Below are 23241 nucleotides of genomic sequence, written 5' to 3' on the forward strand. Positions count from 1 at the left end.
TATATATATACACACGCACTATATATTGGAAAAGATTTAAAATGAGAAAAACAATGTCAGAGACACTGTAAAGTAAACCGAGTGAGAAGTCAACCCACCTTAAACTCATTCTCCTTGTCCTTGGTGCCCTTATGGAAAGGTCGGTCATATCTGAACCTCCAGATGTTGTTGACTTTATAGAAGCTCTTGATGTTGTCGGGAACGCCGTCTCTCTGCAGGACGTCCTGGCTGTCCGGGATTGGAGTCACCGCGTAAATCTGCAAGTCTGAGGCGGGACCGGTCAAGGAGCATTCCAGAAACAAGCAAATATAAACACTGTGCTTCAAGATAGATGTAGATACTATCTATATTTACATATAACTAAAGGTATTGTGCAGCATATTCGTAAACAGGTCTTTATAGGAAACTGGTATAGGATACCTTCACTCATTAAACAATAGAAAAAGACAATTAACCACTAATGCTAAAGCTCCAGTCTTAGTGCTGGAGAAATTTGGGAATCTAATCTTACTGATTCTCTTTACTCACCTAAATAAACAGTTTTCAGGGGGGAAATCTGTGTAGATTAACATCCAGCGTTCGTTTGACTTTAAGAGAGAGTCTTTTTTGTTACTTAGCTTAGCAGTTGTTTTGTTTACTTATATTAGCTTTACTTAACTTAGTTAGCTATAGGTTATTTCTGAAGCCATTAGAGGGATTACAGTATTTAAATCAGCTACAATTCTTCTTCAAGCTACAGTATTGATATATTTAATAGTGCTGTAGTTACTTCTCTATTTTATTGGGATAAAAACACTCAAACAGTAGAAACAGCAGCAGGAGGTGTTCTGATTTCTCTGTAGGATGGAGCTAGGGCGTTTCTCAATCTGCGTTCTTCTCTGTACTTGTGTTCTTGTGGACTCGTGAAACGTCATCAGTTGCAGCCCAAGCACTGTTCCAATTCAGAAGATCACAGTTAGCCAAGTACACAACAAATACCCGGATGTGTTCTAGCTCCTCTCACTTTATCAAGGATGCATGGAAGGTGACTTGTGTGAACTTCTTACAGCCTGATAACCCAGAATGCACCTTGCAGCAGTATCAGCATAATGCAGGATGAGAAGGTGCATAACTGTAAGCACCTGTACGTTTTCAAAACAGTACTGCTGTGTGATAAAATAATGTTTTAAGTTATTTTAGGGAGAATGTAGAGGTTTAGACTTCAGATATGTGGTTTATTTGATAAGAAAGGGGCTGGGTGAAAATGCGCTCCTATGTTTTTGGAACAACGCTTTCAAGTACATCAAGTACACAGCTGTTCCAATTACAGAACAACCGTCCCGCTTCCGCAATCCGAACTTCCCAAGTCCGCACTTGCCAAGTACGGGAGTACAGACTTGTGTACTTGCGTATTGAGAAAGGGCCCTAGACCAGCGTTTGACTCTCTTCTTCTTTGACGGTTCTGTTCTGCACGGCGCTCCGCAGCGCCCTCTAGCTCTAGACCAGAAAATAGTCGTTCATTGATGTGGACGCGCCATGTAGTGCGAAAAATATGGTGAACAATCAGATTTGGTAAGAAAATCAGATTTTGGGCCACTTCTATCTGCTGTGTGAAATTAGCCTAAATGACTTTTGTCTCCCAGCCAGCTCACAAAGTCCAGTCAATACAATCTAATTGAAATGGACTGTGAAGTGTTTTTGGATAACCAACATCAATTCAGACAAGCGAGCTTAAAACTAACTCATAAGGTGACAGGGTGCTACAGCACATCTCGCTTGCATGTGTTAATATTGTTTCCTGACTCAGCGCCAACTTCTAAAAAAAAAACATGCAGGCAATGCCAAGAGATACAAGTGAAGGAGAGTCTGAGAGAGAATAGCGGTGTAGGTGCATGAAAATATATTCAGTTTTTTTTTTTTTTATAATTATGCTGATTTTGAAAGCTTTCTGTGGTTATATATGCACAGATCAGCTAAACACGAGTGAGTGAATCTGTGAGGAGTGAGAGGGAGTTTAGTGAGCCGTGCCAGCTCATCCAAAACACCGGCTTTCCAAACGCAAGCTCAAACTCACAAACTGCGAACTGATACGACTTTAAAACGAGTTTAAAAACGTTCCATTTCAGCACCACAGGCAGGTCTTCTTCACCTAAATGTGTTTAAAGGGTGTGCATGTCACCTACTCTCCAACAAAAACACAACACAAACACCCGCCCCACCCCCACTCACTTCACACACACACATACAGAAACGTGTCCACTCCCCTCCCACAGAGCAATGCAGCGCACTATTCCCTGTTCACAATCAGCATATGCACACGCATCCGGCAAGCTGCAGATCAGATCACAGCCCGGATCAACAAGGACTTATCAGTACAGAAATATGAAGCGAGCATGGCAGCCTTCCAGAAAGGGCACTGATTAATTGCTTGCAAGGATAACAAAGCACTATGCTAATGCAGTTTGACCGCTCCTGTCTGCTCTAATTGCACTCGGGAGAAAGTCCCGTATTTGGCACTCTAGACCTCCGCATATCCGTCCCGCCGGCCCAGCCCGGCCCCGGCCTGCGTCTGCGCCCCGCAGTTTACCAGAGCCAAGTGCAGGCAGAGTGGGACAGGATCGATTTCCTGTCAGAGAGCAGACGTATATTTACAGCAGGGCACTACGCGCTCCTGCGCTCGCTCAAAACAAAAAGCTCCTACACCCATCATCAAAAATGCTGTTCAGACCAGTAAACAAGCTGGAAAACTTTTCATACTTTGTACACACTTTGGATTAGGTGTGTACAACATGGACAAAATACAATAATAAAATAAAAAACACACTGTACGATGTACGAAAATGCTGTTAATTCAAATTCTAATACAAATGAATTAAGGTCCTTTCTGGTCCAATTAAAACAGGCTCTGGTTCATTTGTACCCTTAGGACCTTTTCACACCAGTCCTATTTGGTTTGGTTAAAACTGACTCGTTCATTTGTACCCCTAGTGCGGTTCGATTGAGCAAGAGTGAAAACAAAATCGCACTCGGGTGCAGATCAAAACTCAGTCCGGCCCCAAACAAACTCTGAAGCGGTTCACTTGTGGTGAGAACGTGATTTGGTCTCGCGATCCAACCCAGTTATCAAATATACTCCTTTAATTTGAGCAGATTAAACTGCTGATAAGGTGCAGTTTGATCGACTATATTAGCCAGATAACTTCTTTTTGCCACATCTATGACCAAACCCAGTCTCTGCTCCATGATATTTACACACCGAGAGTGGTATGTGCAGCGTTCACTGCTCGCAGCCGTGCAACTCCGTTTACTACGTGCACACCAGGGCAGGTTTCCAATGTTCTGTGTTCTGTGTTAAAGCAGCTTCACTCAGCACAGATAGATGTGCTAAAAACACAGAGTCTTCTCGCTATATTTACTTTCTTGCTCCCGTGTCAGACAGCTTCGACCAATCACACTTGATACCGACCAATCACAACTGATACCATAGAAACGAACTACTGGTGTAGGCCCAAGCCTGACCAGATGCCCAACCCAAACTCGGTGCTGGGTTGAGACAAGATTTCCCACCACTTTTTTTGGGTCCTGTCGGCATTGAATCTAATATTTTCAATTCCAATATGGGCCACTATTTCGATATATGGTTTCGAAATCTGAATCATGTCCGATTTATGTCAACGCAACTCATTCTCAATCTCATGACCGCATATCATGCTTGAGACGTTTATGTCAAGGGGAAGGAAAAAAAAAAAGGCAAGAGGAGACAGAAAAATGGAAAGCATCAGCGATTTACATGCAGGGGCAAAATATAAAATATGCCCCATATCATGCATTGTAAAGCATGTTTGGACAAACGTAATAAAAGTGCTGGTTCTCGGAAAGCTGCAAAAGAAAGGAGGTGGGCTATTCAACAAAGGTTAGTACTGTTTATCGTGTTTTACTACACCCAAAGTCCATTTTACACCAGAGTTCTCCTTTAAAGATTAATGTTAGCCAACCATGTAAGGCACTGCTAAGAGAAAGGCCTACTAGAGGAAATAAACTGGACAAAGAAGATAGTGATGTTTTTTTTTTAATAATAATAATACGTTTAGTGTAGATGTCTAAATAATATAAATATGATGCTACAACATTTATTTTTAGGATATTTCTCGTTATATTTTGGTTCTTACAATCGCCTACAAGGTGATGACAGAACAGCTCCTTCCTACCTGCACTCGCTCCTAAAGGCTTACGCTACCTCCCGGCGCTGCTCTCCTCCAATATACGTCACCTCACTTTGCCAAACAAACATTCACACAAAGCAATCCAGACTGTTCTCATACAGAGTTCCCCAATGGTGGAACAAACTACCTTCCACTACCAGATCAGGAGAATCTCTCGCTTTAAGAATCTTTAAGAAACTCCTGAAAACAGAGCTCTTCAAACTCTCCTAACACCTCTAACTAACTACCTACTTCTAACCTCATTTCCTTCTTCCTCTCCTTCACTCCTCTATCCCACTATTTCCCTTAGACCTCCTTTAAGCCCTGTCTAAAGATGTTTTTACCTTTAACTTCACTACTGTAAGTCGCTTTGGACAAAAGCGTCTGCCAAATGTAATGTAATGTAATGTTCTGGACGCAAATAAAAATATGCAACCAGGGTCCACACATAATTTCTCAAGTGGTGTGCACTTTGCACCAGTTGACCATACGAATGATTCACTGTCAATCTGGCTATGTCCCTTACAGCACACTGTGCACAAATTTATTTTTTAAATCCTTGAAAATACATGGAGCTAGTATCTGCAAAACAAGAGCCAAACAGAGCCATGCATGAAAGCTAACTCCAGTCTCTTCAGCTAGCCAATCACACAATACCAAACTAAACAAAGACAGCACACAGAGAGGGAGGCAACACTACCTGGTATGATATACGAATAATTACAAAAGATAATGACATTTTATTGCATTTCATTACATGAGAAGCTTAGCTATGCAGCTACTGTGTGCCATAGTGATGGAAACCAGCTAAAAAACCCTCATACTTTAATCTTTCTTCACAAGCACACCACATGAGGCGGAAATTGGCATGTTTCATTCACAATTGTAAAATAACAGGGTTGTATGCTTCTTTTGTTGGAGTAACTGTCTCCTCTGTCCAGGGAATACTTTCTCACAGCTTTGCTTTTGATTGTATTCAGTGACAAGACTATTAGTGAGATTAGGATGTTGGATGATCACCACCTCACTTTCCCGACCATCCCTAACTACTCCACTCATCTATTTGAAAGTCTTCTCATTATGTTAGACTTAGATACTGATACAACTACTTCCTGGAGTGTTCTTCAATCGGGTGGATGTTGTGAAGTGTTTTTTCTTCACTATGGAAAGAATTCTGTGATTATCCCCCACTGCTGTTTTGTTTGGACCTCCATGCCGAGTTGAACACTGCAATCCTTTTTCCCAGAATGTACCACACTGTTAATTTGGCCCCTTCTAACATTTCTGCTAACCCTCTGATGGATTTCTTATTTTTCAGTGTAAAGATGGTCCATTTCACCATTGAGAGTGTCTTTAAACTGCAACTTCCAACAGCTTCCAAAATGAAAATGGAACACCTGGAATCGGCTTCACACCTTTTACCTGTTTAACTGATGATGGATTAATCATTGAACAGCCCATGAAGTCCATAAAATAGCTTTTTGATCATTTAGATCCAAGTCTACACTTGCTTAGTTGCTTAATCGTATTTGTTTCATTTCAAATCCAGTTTGGTGGAATGCAGAGTCCAAATTATGAAGATTGTCACTGTCCAAATATTTATGGATATGTATGTGTATATATATGTGTATATATATGCGTATATGAGCGTATATAGGTCAGTCAGAGTCTAGTCTTGGACAACAACGCATTTTGAATGGAGATTTTCTAATGAAAGGAACATACAGTCTAATGCCAAGCTCAGACTACACAACATTTTTGTCCCTCACAATGTTTACTATGATAGATTAAGCAGTTATCTTTGTTTTGCGCCATTCTCGGGGGACTGGCAACACTACACGTTTGTCACCGACCAATCATCGTCCTCGAGTGAGTTCGTAGGTAATCGCGGGGGAGAAGCATAGAATCTAACAACCATGGTTACAGAAGTTCTTTGTGTGATGAAAGTGCTTCTGATTTAGGATCACATATGAAAGTGACTTAAATCTGATTTAAAAAAAGAATTGGATTTGGCATGTTCACACAGATCTGAACCACATTGAGCAAAAAATCAGATTTGAGTTACATTCACATTATCAGCCTGGTAATGCGAATGTAGCCTAAGATGTAGCCAGGCCCAATCCCTGTCTAGGAAACTGTCCATAATGTATAACAATATATTTTTTTAATTTATGCTTTATATTGAACAGATATTTGAAGAAAATAACATCAGAATCAGGTCATTACGCTTATGCATTGTGATCATTTCATATTGTTAACACACCCTTAAGCTTCATGAGTTTCACACCGACAAAAAGCACTAGATAACCTTTAATTATATCTGCACCACAGAGGCTACTGAGATCATAATCGCTGCTGGATGCCTGGTCTCATACTCCAAAGCACAGGTAATAATAGCAGAGAGTGTTAATTTGGTGTATTGATTATCACAACTCTGTGGTGTGTGTGTGTGTGTGTACATGTCTGTGTTTGTGTATAACAGAGAGGATACACTGGGCCTCTGCCTGGTAGATGGTCTGGTCTGGCTGGTTGGCGTGTTGCATGGCAATGGCATGAGGGAATTCACTGAGCATGCGCTGCTGGAAGGCCTCCAAGCGCTCGTAGTCATGACCACGACACACAAACTCCTTATTCTGTAAAGCCCACACACACACACAGACACAGATACACACTTTAATCAAGCACAGACTGTGGCTTATAGTGCCATCAAGTGGACTCCAAAGAAATAAAAGAAGACACTATATAATGGTGTCCAGCTTTTCTGCATTAAACACTAACGTATGATCACTTACCCTCAAAAAGAAAGGAAACTTCTTCCCATAGAAGCCCACCCTGAAGAACTCCGGCTCCAGTCTCTGCTGGTCCATTATTTTATCATACAGGGAGGCCTCCATCATCTGCTCATTTCACACATGTCAGAAATAAACTGAATTAATAATGTCTCCTCCCTTTACAGTAGTTAAGAAAACAATATTGAGATCCACACTATTTGGACAAAAATTTTGGGACACGTCCTAAATCATGGTCATAGTTTCATGCAAGATCAAGGATATTTAATAAACAAAAACAAAAAAGTTAATTCTACTTTTGTTGGACTAACTGTCTCTACTGTCCAGAAAAAGGATTTTTACTGATATCTGGAGCATTGCTGTAAAAAGTTGATTGCATCCAGCAACACAAGAACCAGGATGTTGGATGATTATAATCCGAAATGATCAACTGACCTACACTGCAAAAAAAACGATTAACCCTGAATTTAAAGCCTTCTTGTGTTCCGGTATATGGCAGTATTATGGTCTTCATAAGGAACTGAAATTAATATTTAAGTTAATTACTAACTAAAATATTTCAATTAATATTATAAACAAAATGTAATATTTGTCCAAAACCAGCTGAATACAGAATGAACTGAAGCTTCTGAAGTTCTTTCACGTGTTTCCTTTCATTTTGGCACTTTTTCACCAGTGCATTGGTTAAATAGCATAAATGTAAATATTTCTGACTTGCTTTCATAAAAAAAGAAAGCAATTTATTTTTTAAAACATTCTAGCAGACAAACCATTAAAGTATAATCTGCCTACGTAAGACTAAAATGTGTTTGTCTTAAACTGTAAAGAATTAAATAAATATATTTTGACCAAATAGAATCAGTCTCACTTAGAATGTACATCTTATTTTAAGTCATTTGAACTCAAAATAATCACAAAATTCACTTTCTGATTCTTGTGTCCTAATTTAAGCCACAAAATCAGTGATTTTTGCTTGATTTAAATTTTACTTCACTCATTTTCAGACTTTACCACTGCTTATTTTAGGAAATACAACCTTATTGGCAGATTTGTCTGTTTAATATAAGAATACGTGTCTCAATTACAAATGTTTTGTCTAGATTTTGCCAGTGGAAGTGTAGTTTGAACATGATGTTATTTTGATTGACTATGGTGAACACAGAGCATCCAGACAAATGGATTAGGCCTATGTAAATAAATGCATCTGCATCTGAGTTACATTGGTATCTGAACTGTACATTGATCAAAATACATTTATTCAAGATTAACTGTAAATAAAGGTACATTAATCTTACAATATTTATCTTAAAACACTATAAAATAAGGCAAAATAACAATCTAGATAAACAAAAGCACTAGGGTGTGCGGTATCGTATTGTGATAATATCTGCAACTTTTGTTTAATTCCTTGAACGATATTATACCCTGAAATATTGTTCCATTACTTCATTACTACATTAATTCATACTGTTCTAGTTTTCCTATTATATATATATATATATATATATATATATATATATATATATATATATATATATATTATATTATATTATATTATATTATATTTACTAGAGACAGATTATATCTGTGCAGTATTATTTATTTTACTAGTCCTGGATATATGGAGATATATGGATTATCATTATTAGGATCATGACATTCTTAATTATTGACTTCTGTTATAAATCTGATAAAATTCTTGTATTTTTTTTATATATATCTCAGTTAGGGCTGTGCCATGTCATATCGTATGCAATAATAACATTTATTTTAAATTTTGTTGCAGTAGTGTATTCTTGATTTTTTTTTTCCAATTCAGTGTTTTGTCATATCATCAAAAGTCCATTATCATTATCACGAAAATGCCATGAAATATTGTAATATTATTTTAGGGCCATATTGCCCACCCTTAAAAAGCACAAAAAAACTTTCTCCACTAACTGACCTCAAAAGACTTCTAATCAGCCTCAACCCTTTTTTCTGCTGTTTTTCTTCCTGTATTAAAGCCAGTAATGATGAATAATACCTACCCTCATCTTGCTCAAGTTCCTGTAATCATAATATGATTCATACTGATCCGCCAGCTCTCTGCACAGGAGGATGCCGTTCTCCCAGCACTGTGGAGAGAAAGACAAAAGCCATGCGACCCCCTTGTAGTTACATTAACCTCCACTGGGGGGTGGTAGATGATCACCAACACGATCTGCAGTGAAAGCGCTTCTCAGTGTGTGCAGATCTTGCTTCGCTGTGATGCTAATTAAACGGAAGCTTTTCTACCCTGCTGCTTCATAATCCTTCAGCAATGACACTCACAGATGTCTCGAGACGAGAACACACAACCAGACGCGGCACTGCAAGCAGGATTTTTTCTTCTTCTTTTTCTTTTTTTAATTCGAGGAGCTGATGATGGCCATGCTGATTATGTAAATTCTGTTTTGTTTTGATGAATAACTAATGGAAAGACGATCTCCAACTGATGTTTTGATCAGAAGATGATGGAGTCTATGTACGCAAATGTTTTCTGTGCCGTGGGAGAAGGAGGAGAGGAGCTGTCCTGCTGGGAAATGTAGAAAGTAGAGAAGAGCAAGTTTGTGTAGATTCGAGCTCTAAATATTAGCTGATCATATAAAAAATGAATGATTTTAATGTTCACAACTAATTTGACTTGTATCTGTATACAGTAATAATTCAGACAACAACAAAGAATTTACTGGTATGCCCAGAATTTTGGATAGCAATATTATTATTGATCATGAAATGCTACCTCAGGGGATTGCTTGGGTACACCTGTATGCCGTATTTCTTGCACTATAAGGCCCACTTAAAATCCTTTAATTTTCACAAAAATCATCAGTGCGCCTTTTAATCCAGTGCATTTTATGTATGAATTTTACCAGTCAGGTTGTAAGTAGCAGTAAAGCCACTTCACAAATTATACAGGAGTTTCAGGTTAGCTCTCCAGCACTGGGGCTGGAATAGCATTAGCATTAGCTGCTAACCGCTATTTTCCAGTTCAGAGTTGAGTACTGTCTAATTATGGCCTGCTGTTAACCCCAGCTAGAACTGCTGGAGCAGCGTTAGCATTAGCCGCTAACCGCAGTAAGTGCTAGCTAGCTTTTTCGCTGTTCAAAGGGGAGTATATCAATCAGCCTGTAGTCTGTATGTTTATCAGGTTAAAACAAGCTATGTGGGATGAACCGCTAGTTAATATCACTCAGGCTTACTCAGTGTAGCTCTGGTGGTTAGCTGCTAATGCTAATGCTCCAGCCTTAGTGCTGAGTAAAATTTAGGAATCTAAGCTTACTGTAAATGAACGGAAGCTCTTTACTCACCCAAATAAACAGTTTTTAGGAGAGAAATCTCTGTAGATTAACATCCAGCACTCGTTTGGCTTTAAAAGTATTTTCTTCTTACAGTTTTGTTTGCTTATCTTAGCTTTAATTAACTTAATTAGCTTAGCTACCCCCCACTACCACCACCCAGCAGTGAGACCTGCTGAATTAGAAGTTTTTTAAAATGTGGCTTATAATCCGGTGCACCTTATTTATGAAAATAGACCAGAAAATATACGTTCATTGATGGTGCGCCTAATAGTGTGAAAAATACAGTAATCTGTGAGGTGTTATCTTGTGAGTGAGATTGAACACTGGGTGGGTGGAGATGTTTGGAACATTCCATTTCTGAAGTTCAGAAGGCGAGTCTTACTATTGGTGCATTTATCATCATATTTTGTCAAAGAATAACAGCCAAATGACTTATTGCTTCAAAAAGTGAAACTTGTATTTGGAACACATTTATATCTATTTCCATATGTTCTGCTTGATGTGCTGCATGTCAATATAAAAACAATGCATGATTTAGAATTTATTTGACTAAAAATATATAAATACATTGACTAGAGGCAATGCAGATGTATAGATATTGTTTAACTTCTCTCCCCTGTAAGTTTTTTAATAATAACCTGAACAGGTTCTGTCATTAAAATATGTCAAGTACGTTTCTCACTTGGTGCTTGTATGGCGTCACATCAATGTCAAAAGTCGAGAGTGCAAAAATACCAGGTGAAAAAAATTGACCAGCGTGTTTTAACATTTTGCGTGCGTAAATGAACTTCTCGTGAGCACACATGTTAAACTAGCGAGCCGGAGGCGCGCCGGAGAGGGGGTTGTTTGGATGTTAGCATAGCCAGTTAGCTAACTCTCCTGCCATCCACCTTTCCCCGCCCTTCTCCGGCTTAAACTTAAAACTCGAGTGCAAAACACTCAGTCGAGCAAAACTGCTGCAGCAGGTAATTCACACAGCGCGCGAGGAAAAAAAACACCCGAGAGGAGAAAAATGAAGCTCGAGAGCAAAAATTTTCTTCAGCGCACACACGATTCCCCTTTTTTTTGCTCGCTAGTTTATCATAATCTTTGTCAGAAATACGCTGTGTTTTAACACAAGTGGCAATTCTCCACTGTATGGAACCTACACTACCCAACCCTATTTAACTATAAAATAGATGAAACGTCATTTTGAAATAAAAACAAAGGTACCTTTCCACGGTCGAAGTTCTGGATGATGGTCAGGTGCAGGTATTCCTTCCTCTGCCACTCGCTCTGCATGGGGTAATTCAGGAACTCTCTCAGAGGCCTTTCTGACCACTCCAACAGCTCATCATACAGCAGCAGGGTGTAGGAGGCCTCTATACAAACACACACAAAACACATCCACATGAAAGCCCCTGAAACCCTTTCCCTGTCTAACATTATCAGAGTAACCAAACATAATGGAACTTTTGGCCTAATCCTAAGCACCTTTTTTTATTGCTTTTGCGTACTTTTTAACCATTGTATTAATTGAATAGCCTAAATATATGCTTGTCTTGCTTTTAAACTTTTTTAAAAACTAAACATCAACATCCCAGCAGACAAATCAACAAAGCACAACGTCTACTTATGAATGACCTAATCATGAATGAATTTACCTCAGCAGTGCTACTCAATTCCCATATGACTTGAAACTCACACAGAAAAAGGCAGCCAGGCTGTTACTGTCTTAGCCTTGTATAGCTTGAATCTTTCAGCTAAAATATACAAACATTTTGTGCAGTGGCACTTGTAAACTGAGAAAACTAATAACAAGTTTGAACAGTGACCCTTTGAACCTTATGGTACACTCTGTGCAAGGGGTGTCGCAATGCTCTTTGCTATCTTACACCCCATCAACAGTCTATTTTCACACCTTGCGCCCACACCATTAAAATAGCGTCAGAGTTTAGTAATAAATCTATGCCAATGGCCGTGGTGATCTGGAAATGAGGTGTGTTCAAGGTAAATATCTGGCATGTTTCTATTCTGGTGACAGGAAATACAGGTGTGCCACTGATTGATTAAAACCCTGAAAACAGTCAACAATCAGTCACACAATCATATCTGACATACATTGCTGCTGGAGGGAGATGGATGAAAAAAAAGTCCAAACCTTACAGGAAACAGCGAAATGCCTTAAAATAAATTATTGAGTCCTTGTTCAGTATAAATCATATACTTTGTTGAACAATAAAAGTGTACTTTTTCAGCTGAATACTGTAGCCGGTAGCCAAATATTTAGCGCATTCGCAATTACTCATTACCTGTGAAGTTCTGAGCCTTCATATGCAGATCGTACAGCTTGTGGATGTAGCGGATGTACATCTCCTCCTTATTCAGCTCAGTTTTGTAGAAGTTCTGCAGACAGAGAAGAGAGACAGAGAAAGATAAATAAAAAGATTGAGAGAGAAGTGTTCTTCTGCTCTACAAAATTAATGAGGCTGGAGTCCACCCACACAGCCAGGTGATTGTGGGTACTTGTTGTGCTAGTTGCCATGGATGCTTATATGAAGTGAACTAAAAAAGAAGAAGCAAAAGAGCACAGAATGCTGGGAAAGACTCCAGCGCTGGCGTGCGAGCAATAGAGCCGTCAGTGAGGGAAAAGCTTTTCTGCCCGACACTCAGAGCGGCTGAAGAATGCATAATCCTGACCAGTGCTGGGCTGAAACCCTGCATTAGACCAGCTCTTTACACTGCTGATGAGATGCTACACAGACGCCTTATCATCGTGACCTGCTGGACCCTTTTGTGTGCTGTAATGCATTAGTATACAGTAAAACTGCTGTAAACTGCAGTGTGAGTGGGCAGGTGATGTAATACAGTTGTTGCTGAATGCAGAGAGAGAGAGAGAGAGAGAGAGTGAGTTGAACTCACCAGTAGACTGACAGTGCAGCCGATCTTCTTCCCATCCACCTCCCCAAGCTTCATACAGTCCCTACACAGAACAAAAAAACATACAGTACAGTTTTACACTTTTTTTGCAGACTTTTTGTGTATATTTTGGTGTGTTTGTGTTTGTAAAAATGGGCATTGAGGGCTAAGTACAATAGGTAGGTAAGATAGGTGGGTGTATGTTTAAAACAGTTCTGTTTACACCAGTTACATAGCTAGCTAGCTATCTTGTGTACACAGAGGTGGGTAGTCCAGGTCCAGAAAGTAAAAATCCACCCCACAGTTTGGTTCCAACTGCCTGGGCGGCTCTGCTGCAGCTCAGCCAACAAAATCCCGGGGTGGATTTTTCTTTTCTGGACCTGAACTACCTACCCACCTCTGTGTGTTTACATAGAATCTCCGGTGGATCTGGCGTTCTACAGAGACTCTAAGACTAGGTCAGAGGCAGAACTGGACTTAGCAGGGCATTTCACATGTTGTAAAGCAGGGGTCGGCAATTAAGTTTGGCTACAGGCCAGATATATTTTCCAAGCTATTATGTGGCAGGCAACCAAAAAAAAAATGTGTTTTGGAAAATGAAGTGTAATGGGATTGAGTGCTGCAGACTAGTAGCTCTCCAGCCCAGAGGGTTGTTGAACCCAATTGCAGAACAGTTGATCTCAAAGCAGGTAAATGAAAAGAAAAAAAAAAAAAGGAAAAAAATAAATAAACACACCGTTTCTAACGAGGGATCAAACCTGTGTCACAAGGGTCACGGTCCAATATACTACCGCTGCTAGTAAATTGGGACACAGACGGGAAAAAAACAGCCTTATAAGGAGATAGGGAGCCCGAGAACGGGCAGAAAATTGAGAACAGGTGGAAACTAAAGTCACGCCAGAAAAGCATTTTATTTATTTATTTTTCCATTATAGTTCATTGTAGTTCAAACAACCTATAAAGCATGAAACATCATGTCATTGCAAAGACTGTTATTTGTGTAAAAATGTCTTAAGTTAAATTTCTAACTTGTCCGTCTCACTGCCTCACAGTGCTGTTAGCTAATCAGAGACAATATGTTTGCATGTATGAATATTCATTAGCAATAGCCGAAATCCTTTCCTATCCTACCCAACATGTTTATTAGCGTGTTTGTGTCACTGTATCTCACCTGTAGTCGAGCAGCCTCTCCATCAGACGTGTTACTGTGGCAATCAGTGAGATTCCACTTTCTCTCCATGTCTCTCTCTCAATCTTCTTTAGAAGACTAAAACAAACACATACAGATACACAGACACTGGTCATTCATAAGCTCTCAGTTTATACATATTTTTTATATACTCACACTGACCTCTCATATTTCCAACACACACACACACACACAACTCTCACCCACATGAACAGAATGTCTTACCTAGGATATGGACCAAACAGAGGAATTCTACTCCAGGAAAGCAGAGGTGAAATAAAGTCATATTAATCGATTAATATCAGAAACTCTCACTCAGACCAGTTAGTGTATGGTTAGTACTGTTAGTGTAGAAGAGCCAAAGAGAGAAATAAAGAAAGAAGGTATAAAGCAACAACAGACACAAACAAATGACTCGCCATCAGTGCTTAAAGTGGGTCAGTACTAACTCCAGAAACTTTCTCATTTAACTATTTGGATTATGGGACTTTTTCTCACATAATGACACTTATCACGTGTTGCCTATTCTCTTTTATGCCTCTCCATGTCAGCTTTGGATGATACATAATGATGCTTTACAAACAGCACTATACATGAGGCATTCAGTGATGCTCACATGTTCTAAGTTCAAGATGTGATGCTAATGCTAGTCAAGTCATATTACATTACATTGTAGCAATGGACCATGACTGGATGACTTACCCAAAATGTATTTTACAGAGGTGGAAAGTAATGAATTATATTTACTCAAGTTACTGTAATTGAGTAGATTTTTTGAGTAATTTGTAATTTTAAAGTAGTTTTTAAAACAGGTAATTTTACTTTTACTCAAGTACATTTTGACACAAGTAATCTACTTTGCTACATTGGAAAACTCCCAATTTCTGAATAAAAAATTTAATGCTGGGGAAAAAAAACAATTGTCTAAATAAAAACAAATAACCTATATGACCATAACTTTTTAGCAGTATAGAAAAAAATGGTCTGAACAAATATTGCCTAAAAGGTCCAAATTATTATGTGAAATAATAGTTTATTAAAAACAATTTTATATATTTGTTGTACTTTTTTTTACATAAAATAATTAAATGTAACTATGTACTTTTTTACTTTTACTCAAGTATTTTAGAGGGGAATTTTAGCAAAGTAAAGGTACTTTTACTTAATTACAATTTTTCTCCTCTGGTATTTTACAATATATATATATAATATATTTTATTATATATATATAGTCATTCTGGAAAATATGATATGATATATTAATATGAACGATATAAAAGCCAGATAAAAATCTGTGTTAAACAAACCAAAATACTTTGTGAAGCATTTAGGTAGCTCCTATCTTGGGTGCTGTTAACTTGCAGTTTCTGAGGCTGACCCTGATGAGAGCCAGTTTCATCATAACGTTTTTGATGGTCTTAGCGTCTGCACTTGAGGATACTTTTAAAGTACTTGAATTTTTCTAATTGACTGCACTTTATTTCTTAATGTATTTTTTCTTTACTTAGAGTACACTAAGTACTGTATATTACAGACTATAAGGTGCACCGTATTATAAGGCACACTTTATTTATTAATGAAATTCTAAATTTTATTTTCAGCAGATCTTGTTTCTGCAGCCTTTAATTCTTAAAAAAATAAATAAAATAAAAATAATCAAAGATAAACGAGTGCTGGATTTTAATCTATACAAAATAAGCTGTATATTTGGGTAAAGGCGATTTCCAATTTTCTAGCGTTGGTTAGCAGCTGCGCTTAGCGCTAGTAAAGGACGCCTGACAGCGCTATACTGAGGAACCCTGTTCCCTTGTTCCTGTAAGCCAGGGTGCTATCACATAGAGGTTCCTCCCAAGTAACTTGTTTTAACATGGTAAACACGCAGACTACAGTTCAATATACTTACCTCTGAATGGGGATGAACGAGCTAGCGCTGGGGTTAGCGGCTAATGCTAAAGTTCAGCCAAGATGTGCAAAGTGAGTAGCAGCATATTTTTCGTTTTCACTGTTTTCACTGTGTGCTAACATGACTGATACACTAAACCATTTAGACAAAACTGTGTGGCCAGACTGGGCAGCACAGCTTTATACACCATGCTGTGCTGTGCATACTGAACAGAAATAGTGTGTGGCACTAGCATAAACAGGAAAGTGACAACAAGTACTGTGCTGAAGATAACATGGCCTTGGACTGGACCCAGACAAACTGCTATATATTCACACAGACAGATACAAACACACACACACACTTACAGCTGTAGACATGCAGGCCACAGACCTTCTGACAGCACAAAAGGAGTCCTCAACAAGTAAAGCCACTGACATCAGTGTTTACCCACCGCTTTAATACACACACAGCTTGGTGTTTGTCCACAAACAGCATGGACATTATCTCTGACTAATGGAGTAAAGCAGTGTGTAGTACACTATGTTGACACTCCCATAATTCCACACTCACATGCTGTTAAAGAGCTCTCTGTACGTCTCGTCTCCTTTCCCCTCCGACATCAGACTGTCCAGCTTGTCTATGAGTTTCGCCTCCACCTATTAGGCATAAAAAATAACATAAATAACACGCATTTAAATGACACTTAATAAGTGTTGGGACACCGGCTTGTTCACTGTTTCAAGAGTTTAAAGAATTAATCGTGTCTCTCTCCCTGTTTGTCTGTGAGATTATCCTTATTTTAACACTAAAGCTGCTTGATCTAACTGACTGACTGTAGCAGCAGGGGGCGCTGTTCTACCTGTTTAAAGTTGCCACTCCGACGCTGCTCCCAGTCCATCATGTCGTGGAAGATGGGAATCATCACATTCCTCAGATCTGGCTGAGGGACCAGCGTCACCTCCAGAAACGGGCCGATCATCGCAGGGATGAAGTTCAGCTTGTGCTCTCCTGGAGAAGAAAGAAGAAAAAAAAGGAGATGAAAATGGATGAGAACACAGTACGGACTTTGCACTGTAAACAAGTACAAAACACTGTTCCATGACCGTTAAATGTCAGTTTTTTAAATATATTATATATATTATATATATATATATATATATATATAAATGTATTATATTATATTATAAGGCGCACTATCCATTAGGATTATAAGGTGCATTTTAAACAACAATAGTAAGAAACAAGGGTGTCGCCATGTTTCCCTTCTAATTCAGCAGGTCTCATCGCTGGGGGCACCTAAGGTAACAAACAAACTTTAATTCCTAAAATTAACATTTTCAAGTCAAATGAGGACTGGATGTTAATCTACACAGATTTCTCTCCTGAAAACTGTTTATTTGGGTGAGCAAAGCGCTTCTGTTTATTTACAGTAAGCTTAGATTTACAGTACACTCTCCTATGAAAAGTAATATAGCTAGCGCTGCGGTTAGTGGCCAATGCTAATAATGCTCCAGGCTCAGAGCTGGATAAACTTCACTAAACTCCTGTATAACGCTGCACTACAGCAGAGTGGCTTTACTGCTACTTACAACCTAACTGATAAAATTCATACATAAGGCGCACCGGATTATAAGGCGCACTCCCGTTTTTGGTAAAAAAAAATAAAATAAAAAATAAAATAAGGATTTTAAGTGCACCTTGCATATTGCACTTGTATTTATTCTAATAATTTAAAATATTTTAAAGCAGCACTAGGTCGGATTTCCTTGATTTTTGATCTTTTTAATGAAGTAAAATTACAGTTTGAAACTCACTGCAGCGCTGCATTGAGGTGTAAAACGAGGAATATCGGTGCTCTCGTGTCTGTGCCGGAGCTCCTCTGAGCTCAAACCAGGCGGCCGCGACCAACGCTCGCGAGAACTGCGACCTGCTTTCCGACCTTTAGTTCTAACAGTTCTACAGGGACTACTGGTTCATTCTTTACAAACTAACATACAGACACTCTGGCAGAAGCTGGAAAGAGACGGAATATGTCTGTGAAAGCCAGAAAACGAGAAAGAGAAACTAATCCGCCTGAAACATTTATTACACTCTACAACTGTAGGGGGAGCCAACGAGCACAAAATCTCAATCCTACCTGGTGGAGCTTTAACAAACACTGGCACATGACTTGTACAGTACTGTAAACAAAGAAAGATTCTGCCGAGATCAGAATGAGTTTCAACGTCATTCACTTACCTAAATTCTGCCACATACTGAAGATTTCACAGCCCATCATCACCCTCATGTCTCCATACCTACACACACACACACACATGCAAACATAACAAATCCTGACATAGTAGAAATGACTGTGTGGGAAGTCACAGTCCGTAATGTCCCGTCCGTAAATTCATTATGGTTAATGAATTTAATTCTCAAAATGACTTGTAATGAGTGTGTAATATGTTAACGAGTGTGTGCCAGTTTAAGATATACAAGCACACAGTATAAAAAGGGGTTTGTGTGATGCAGTGGATTCTTGTGCAAGACTCTAACACTACTAACACTACATTGATCCTCCTCTGAAATAGAAATAACCTTGTAAGTTGCTCTGGATAAGAGTGTAAATGCCATCAATGTAAATGTAAAAAAGTATAGTGTGAACAGTGTCAGGATCATAAACAGCATGAAATGAATGGAAAAACTCACTTTTCTAGAATCTTCTTTCGCTTGGATGGGGAAAAAGTCTCTAGCTGAAGGCAGGACTGGTTGATGAAGATGACAGAGAGATAGAAGTAGGAATCCCACACCTATAGGATACATCACACACACACACACAACAAATTAAATTTAACGTGTCTAGTAGGGGTGTCACGATCCTCTAAATTCTCGATTTGATTTTATTTCCGATTTTAGGGTCACGATTCGATTCGATTCGATTCTCGATTTTCTTTTTTTTTTTACAGCAGAGAAGCCTATGCCAGTTTTAGATTAGTCTATGGTCAGTCATTGGTTTGATTCATCAAATTTACAATATCTTATTTCAAACGGTGGGCTTAATAGAAGTGATGCAAAGTGATACAAGTGATCTGTAATACACCACACTAGGCACTAATGGTCAAATTTAAATAATTGAATTAAGATATATATGTAATGCCATCTAGTGGCTTTTTTTTGGTAGCAGCATTGTGCTCTATTAAAACAGCAATGTGCAACATAACAAAATAAATAATAAAAAAATACAGGAACAGTCATGTACAAAATAATAGAACAATTAAAGCCTTAACAAACTGAATTCTATCCTACTATAACAGTTAAACATTAAAAATAAACTCGGCACTGAGAATGACAAGTTTTTTTTCTTTAACAAAGATATATTATTAACTTTATCTGAGTGAAAGATGCTCCTTAAGGTACTAAAACTATTAACATTTTTGAGGCTAGACAAAACAACTGTTATTTTTATGTTTTGAAGTTTTTCTTTAAGAAGATGAGAATGTCCACATTCTCTGGAGAAAGGGCTGCTCTTTCAGCAGTCACAGTGAACGCGGCGTCGGCTACAGTGTGCTGCGCCATTTGCGTATCTTAGAGAGCGGGATCGTTGGTAAAATATCGAAAATATCGAAATCGTGACACCCCTAGTGTCTAGTATTAAAACATTTTCAGATATTTTATTGATCTGCAGGTACCCAGATGAACAAAGCCTACACACAGAAATGTGCTGTCATTCACATTCACATAAACACACACTCCCCCAACACCCACACGTACCTTATAATCAAACTTGTCATTGAGAAAGTTCTTCCTCAGAGCGTCTGACAGGTACAGCACAGTGGTGATGATGACACTGGAAAGCAAGCACGCCCCATCAGTCACTGTCAGCATTACCACATTCAATTATTCATAAACCTTCATCTGACAGAGAGAACAGCCCTGAAATCACTATGGACGCAGCAGCAGCAGCAGTGCTGAAGAGGTGCTCACTTGTTGGTGACGAGCCGCATGACCGTCCAGTCTTTAGGAAACATCTCCGGCCGGATCAGGATCCGGAACACGGTGAAGAGCTGCAGCAGAAAATCCTGACACAAGCAGGAGGAAGAACAAGAACAAAGACAATCACAAATCAGCAAACCAACTGCAGACACCTGCAGCTCAACAAGCTGTCAGAAACAGAAACACCCCATTCAAAAATGATCGGAAGAAGAATAAACAAGAACAGGAGTTAGAAACCTTCACTATCGTCCAGAAGTGAAGAAACAACTGTGTCTAGGGATGCATGATTATATATCGCAACCATATCAACAGGGTTCATACATGTTTTAACCAATACATTTACATGAAAAAAGGTGGCTGTTGTCAGATGGTGCTGTTGTTGCTATTTACTCACTATAGTTGCTATTTCAAGGTGGTTAATATGATGCTGCTAGATGGTTGCTGTGGCCTGCTTAGTACTGTTTTAGGGACTATTGTTAAGTTGTTTCTAGGTGGTTGCCATGTTGTTTAGTGGTCGCCACTAAACTAAGTGTTGCTTTATTTTTGCTAAGGTATTCTGGATAGTTGCTGTGGTTCTCTCAGGTGGTTGGTAGGATGTATGTATTCCATTAGATGCAAATATATGAGCTGGAGTCTCACCCTCAGTTCATCTTTGCTGGTGAAGCTCTGCAGGAGCTGCTGATAGTGTTTGTCCTTCATCTGCTTCAGCAGAGCCAACAGACACGCCACAAACTCCCCCTAAAACACATAAAAACACACACATATGACACACGTACATACATATATACATCTCTGGAAAAATTAAGAGACCAGTTTAGTTTCTAAATCAGTTTCTATAATTTTGCTATTCATAGGAATGTTTGAGTTAAAAGAACATTCTTGTTTTATTCTATAAACTACAGACGACATTTCTCCCAAATTCTAAAGAGAAATATTGTCATTTAGAGCATTTATTTGCATAAAATGAGAAATGGCTGAAAAACCTAAAAAGACGCAGAGCTTTCAGACCTCAAATAATGCAAAGTTTTAAGACTTCATCAAATCAATATTTGGTGGAATAACCCTGGTTTTTAAACACAGTTTTCAAGCATCTTGGCATGTTCTCCTCCACCAGTTTTACACACTGCTTTTGAATAACTTTATGCCACTCCTGGTGCAAAAAATCAAGCAGTTTAGCTTGGTTTGATGGCTTGTGATCATCCATCTTTCTCTTGATTATATTCCAGAGGTTTTCAATTTGGTAAAATCAAAGAAACCCATCACTTTAAAGTGGTCACTTAAACTCCTAACTAAAGGAGTTAATTGCTGAACAATAGTTCCTGCTTTTCACCAAATCACATTTTTACTTAATCTAAAAGTTTCGTATGATTGTATGTGTTCAAAAAAGTCATAATGTTTGAACAATTGTAAAATATCTTTTTTTTTTTTTTTAATTGGTCTTTTGAAAATCCACAAACATTATAAAACACATTCATCCTACTTGTTAAAAAATGGACACAAAGGGGGAAAAAAAAGCAGAACAACACCCTCATAAACATCACAACCAAAGCTGGAACTTCTGACCACGGACATCAACATCACAATTACAGCCCAACAAGCCCGGAAAGCCTTCTAAAAAAAAAAATTACTCCGACTTTAACAAAGGAAACACACGCCCTAACAGATGCTCATCCAACACACGGACATAAAAAACAGTGTGTCTCTGCCAAACATCAGTGTTCACACTGTGCCTTCTGCGTGCAGAACTTTATGTGCAGGATGCAGAAATGCCATCAACCAAATCCTCAGTCCGGCTGCCATTCACAATGTAGCACAACACACACAGAGCGCAGTCCTGCGCGTCACATCTGAAGCAGACGCTCTCCTGCGACTCACCTGCTGCACGACTGCAGCAGCTTTCAACTATAAAGCGCTCTGATGTCTGTGCTGTAATTAACCCACCCTCAAGGACTTGCGTCTGTCTGGTTTCCTTATTCTCTCTTCCAGACACTTTGTACTTTATTCTTTTCTCTTGTGGAGAAGTATCTCTCTTTCTCTTATTCTTTCTTTCTTTCTTTCTCTTTTATCCTCTAGAAACATATTTCCAGAAGAAACCTTAAGTATTTCCCACCTCTATAGACACATCGTCAAGAGTTTTCACTAGGTGGTTGCAGTGGTATACTACGTGGCTGCTATTGGGTTGCTGGAAAGTTGCTTCATGGTCACTAGAGTGTTTTTTGTAGGTGGATGCTATGGTATACAAGTTGGCTGCTATTGGGTTGCTGTAAAGTTGCTTCATGGTCACTAGAGTGCTTTTTTCTTGGTGGATGCTAGGGTATACAAGTTGGCCATGGTGGGGTTGTGGAAATTGCTACATGGTCACTAGAGTGCTTTTATTCATGGATGCCATGGTATATAAGGTGGCCGCTACAGGGTTGCTGGCAAGTTGCTATGTGGTCATTAGAGTGCTTGTGCTAGGTGGATGCTCTGGTATAAATGTAGGCTGTGGTGGGGTTGTGTAAAGTTGGTACTTAGGCACTAAAGTGCTTTTTATAAGTGGTTGCAATGGTATACTAGGTAGCTACTATGGGGTTGCTGGAAAGTTGCCACACGGCCACTACCAGGTCTCTACCAGGTCTATACCAGGTGGCTGCTATGTAGATGCAAGGTGGTTGCTGCGGTGTTAAGTGTTTGCTAGGGGGTTAGTAGGAGGTTGCTGTCTAGTTGAGATTATCTCCTATTGACTGCTATTAGGGATGTCACAATCCTATGTAACAGTTTCTATGTGGATGTTGGGAAGTTGCTGTATGATGACTAGGATGCTTTTGCGAGATGACATCTCAGGTGGGTATCACAGGTGGTCCTCATGGGGTCAATAAGTGGTAATAATGCTGTTACAAGGAGGCTGCTACCGTATTCTGTGTGGTTGCTAGTGTTTTGTGTCTAGGTGGCTGCTATGGTGTTGCTTAGCTGGTGCTAGGAGGTTGCTATGCAGTTGCTATGTTAGCGTAGGTAGGTGCTT

The 23241-nt window shown here is 39.0% G+C and overlaps 1 protein-coding gene across 4 annotated transcripts in view; it reads right to left on the bottom strand.

Moving 5' to 3' along the window:
* dock4b (dedicator of cytokinesis 4b) overlaps window positions 1-23241 on the bottom strand; it is a 189702-nt gene that overhangs the window by 37541 nt on the left and 128920 nt on the right. For 3 of the 4 annotated variants that reach the window (XM_049473407.1, XM_049473405.1, XM_049473404.1), the window contains exons 26-41: window positions 20880-20978; window positions 20232-20326; window positions 20019-20094; window positions 18957-19057; window positions 18504-18562; window positions 17125-17273; window positions 16836-16921; window positions 14606-14632; window positions 14363-14458; window positions 13195-13255; window positions 12585-12678; window positions 11506-11654; window positions 9001-9087; window positions 6974-7078; window positions 6673-6814; window positions 99-265 (exon numbers count right to left, since the gene is read on the bottom strand). In XM_049473407.1, coding sequence (XP_049329364.1) covers window positions 99-265; window positions 6673-6814; window positions 6974-7078; window positions 9001-9087; window positions 11506-11654; window positions 12585-12678; window positions 13195-13255; window positions 14363-14458; window positions 14606-14632; window positions 16836-16921; window positions 17125-17273; window positions 18504-18562; window positions 18957-19057; window positions 20019-20094; window positions 20232-20326; window positions 20880-20978 — 1593 coding nt within the window. The remainder of the gene's footprint in view (window positions 1-98; window positions 266-6672; window positions 6815-6973; window positions 7079-9000; window positions 9088-11505; window positions 11655-12584; window positions 12679-13194; window positions 13256-14362; window positions 14459-14605; window positions 14633-16835; window positions 16922-17124; window positions 17274-18503; window positions 18563-18956; window positions 19058-20018; window positions 20095-20231; window positions 20327-20879; window positions 20979-23241) is intronic. The other variant, XM_049473406.1, reaches the window with a different exon arrangement.

The sequence above is a fragment of the Astyanax mexicanus genome, chromosome 2 (assembly GCF_023375975.1).
Source record: "Astyanax mexicanus isolate ESR-SI-001 chromosome 2, AstMex3_surface, whole genome shotgun sequence".
NCBI classification, from domain to species: domain Eukaryota; kingdom Metazoa; phylum Chordata; class Actinopteri; order Characiformes; family Acestrorhamphidae; genus Astyanax; species Astyanax mexicanus.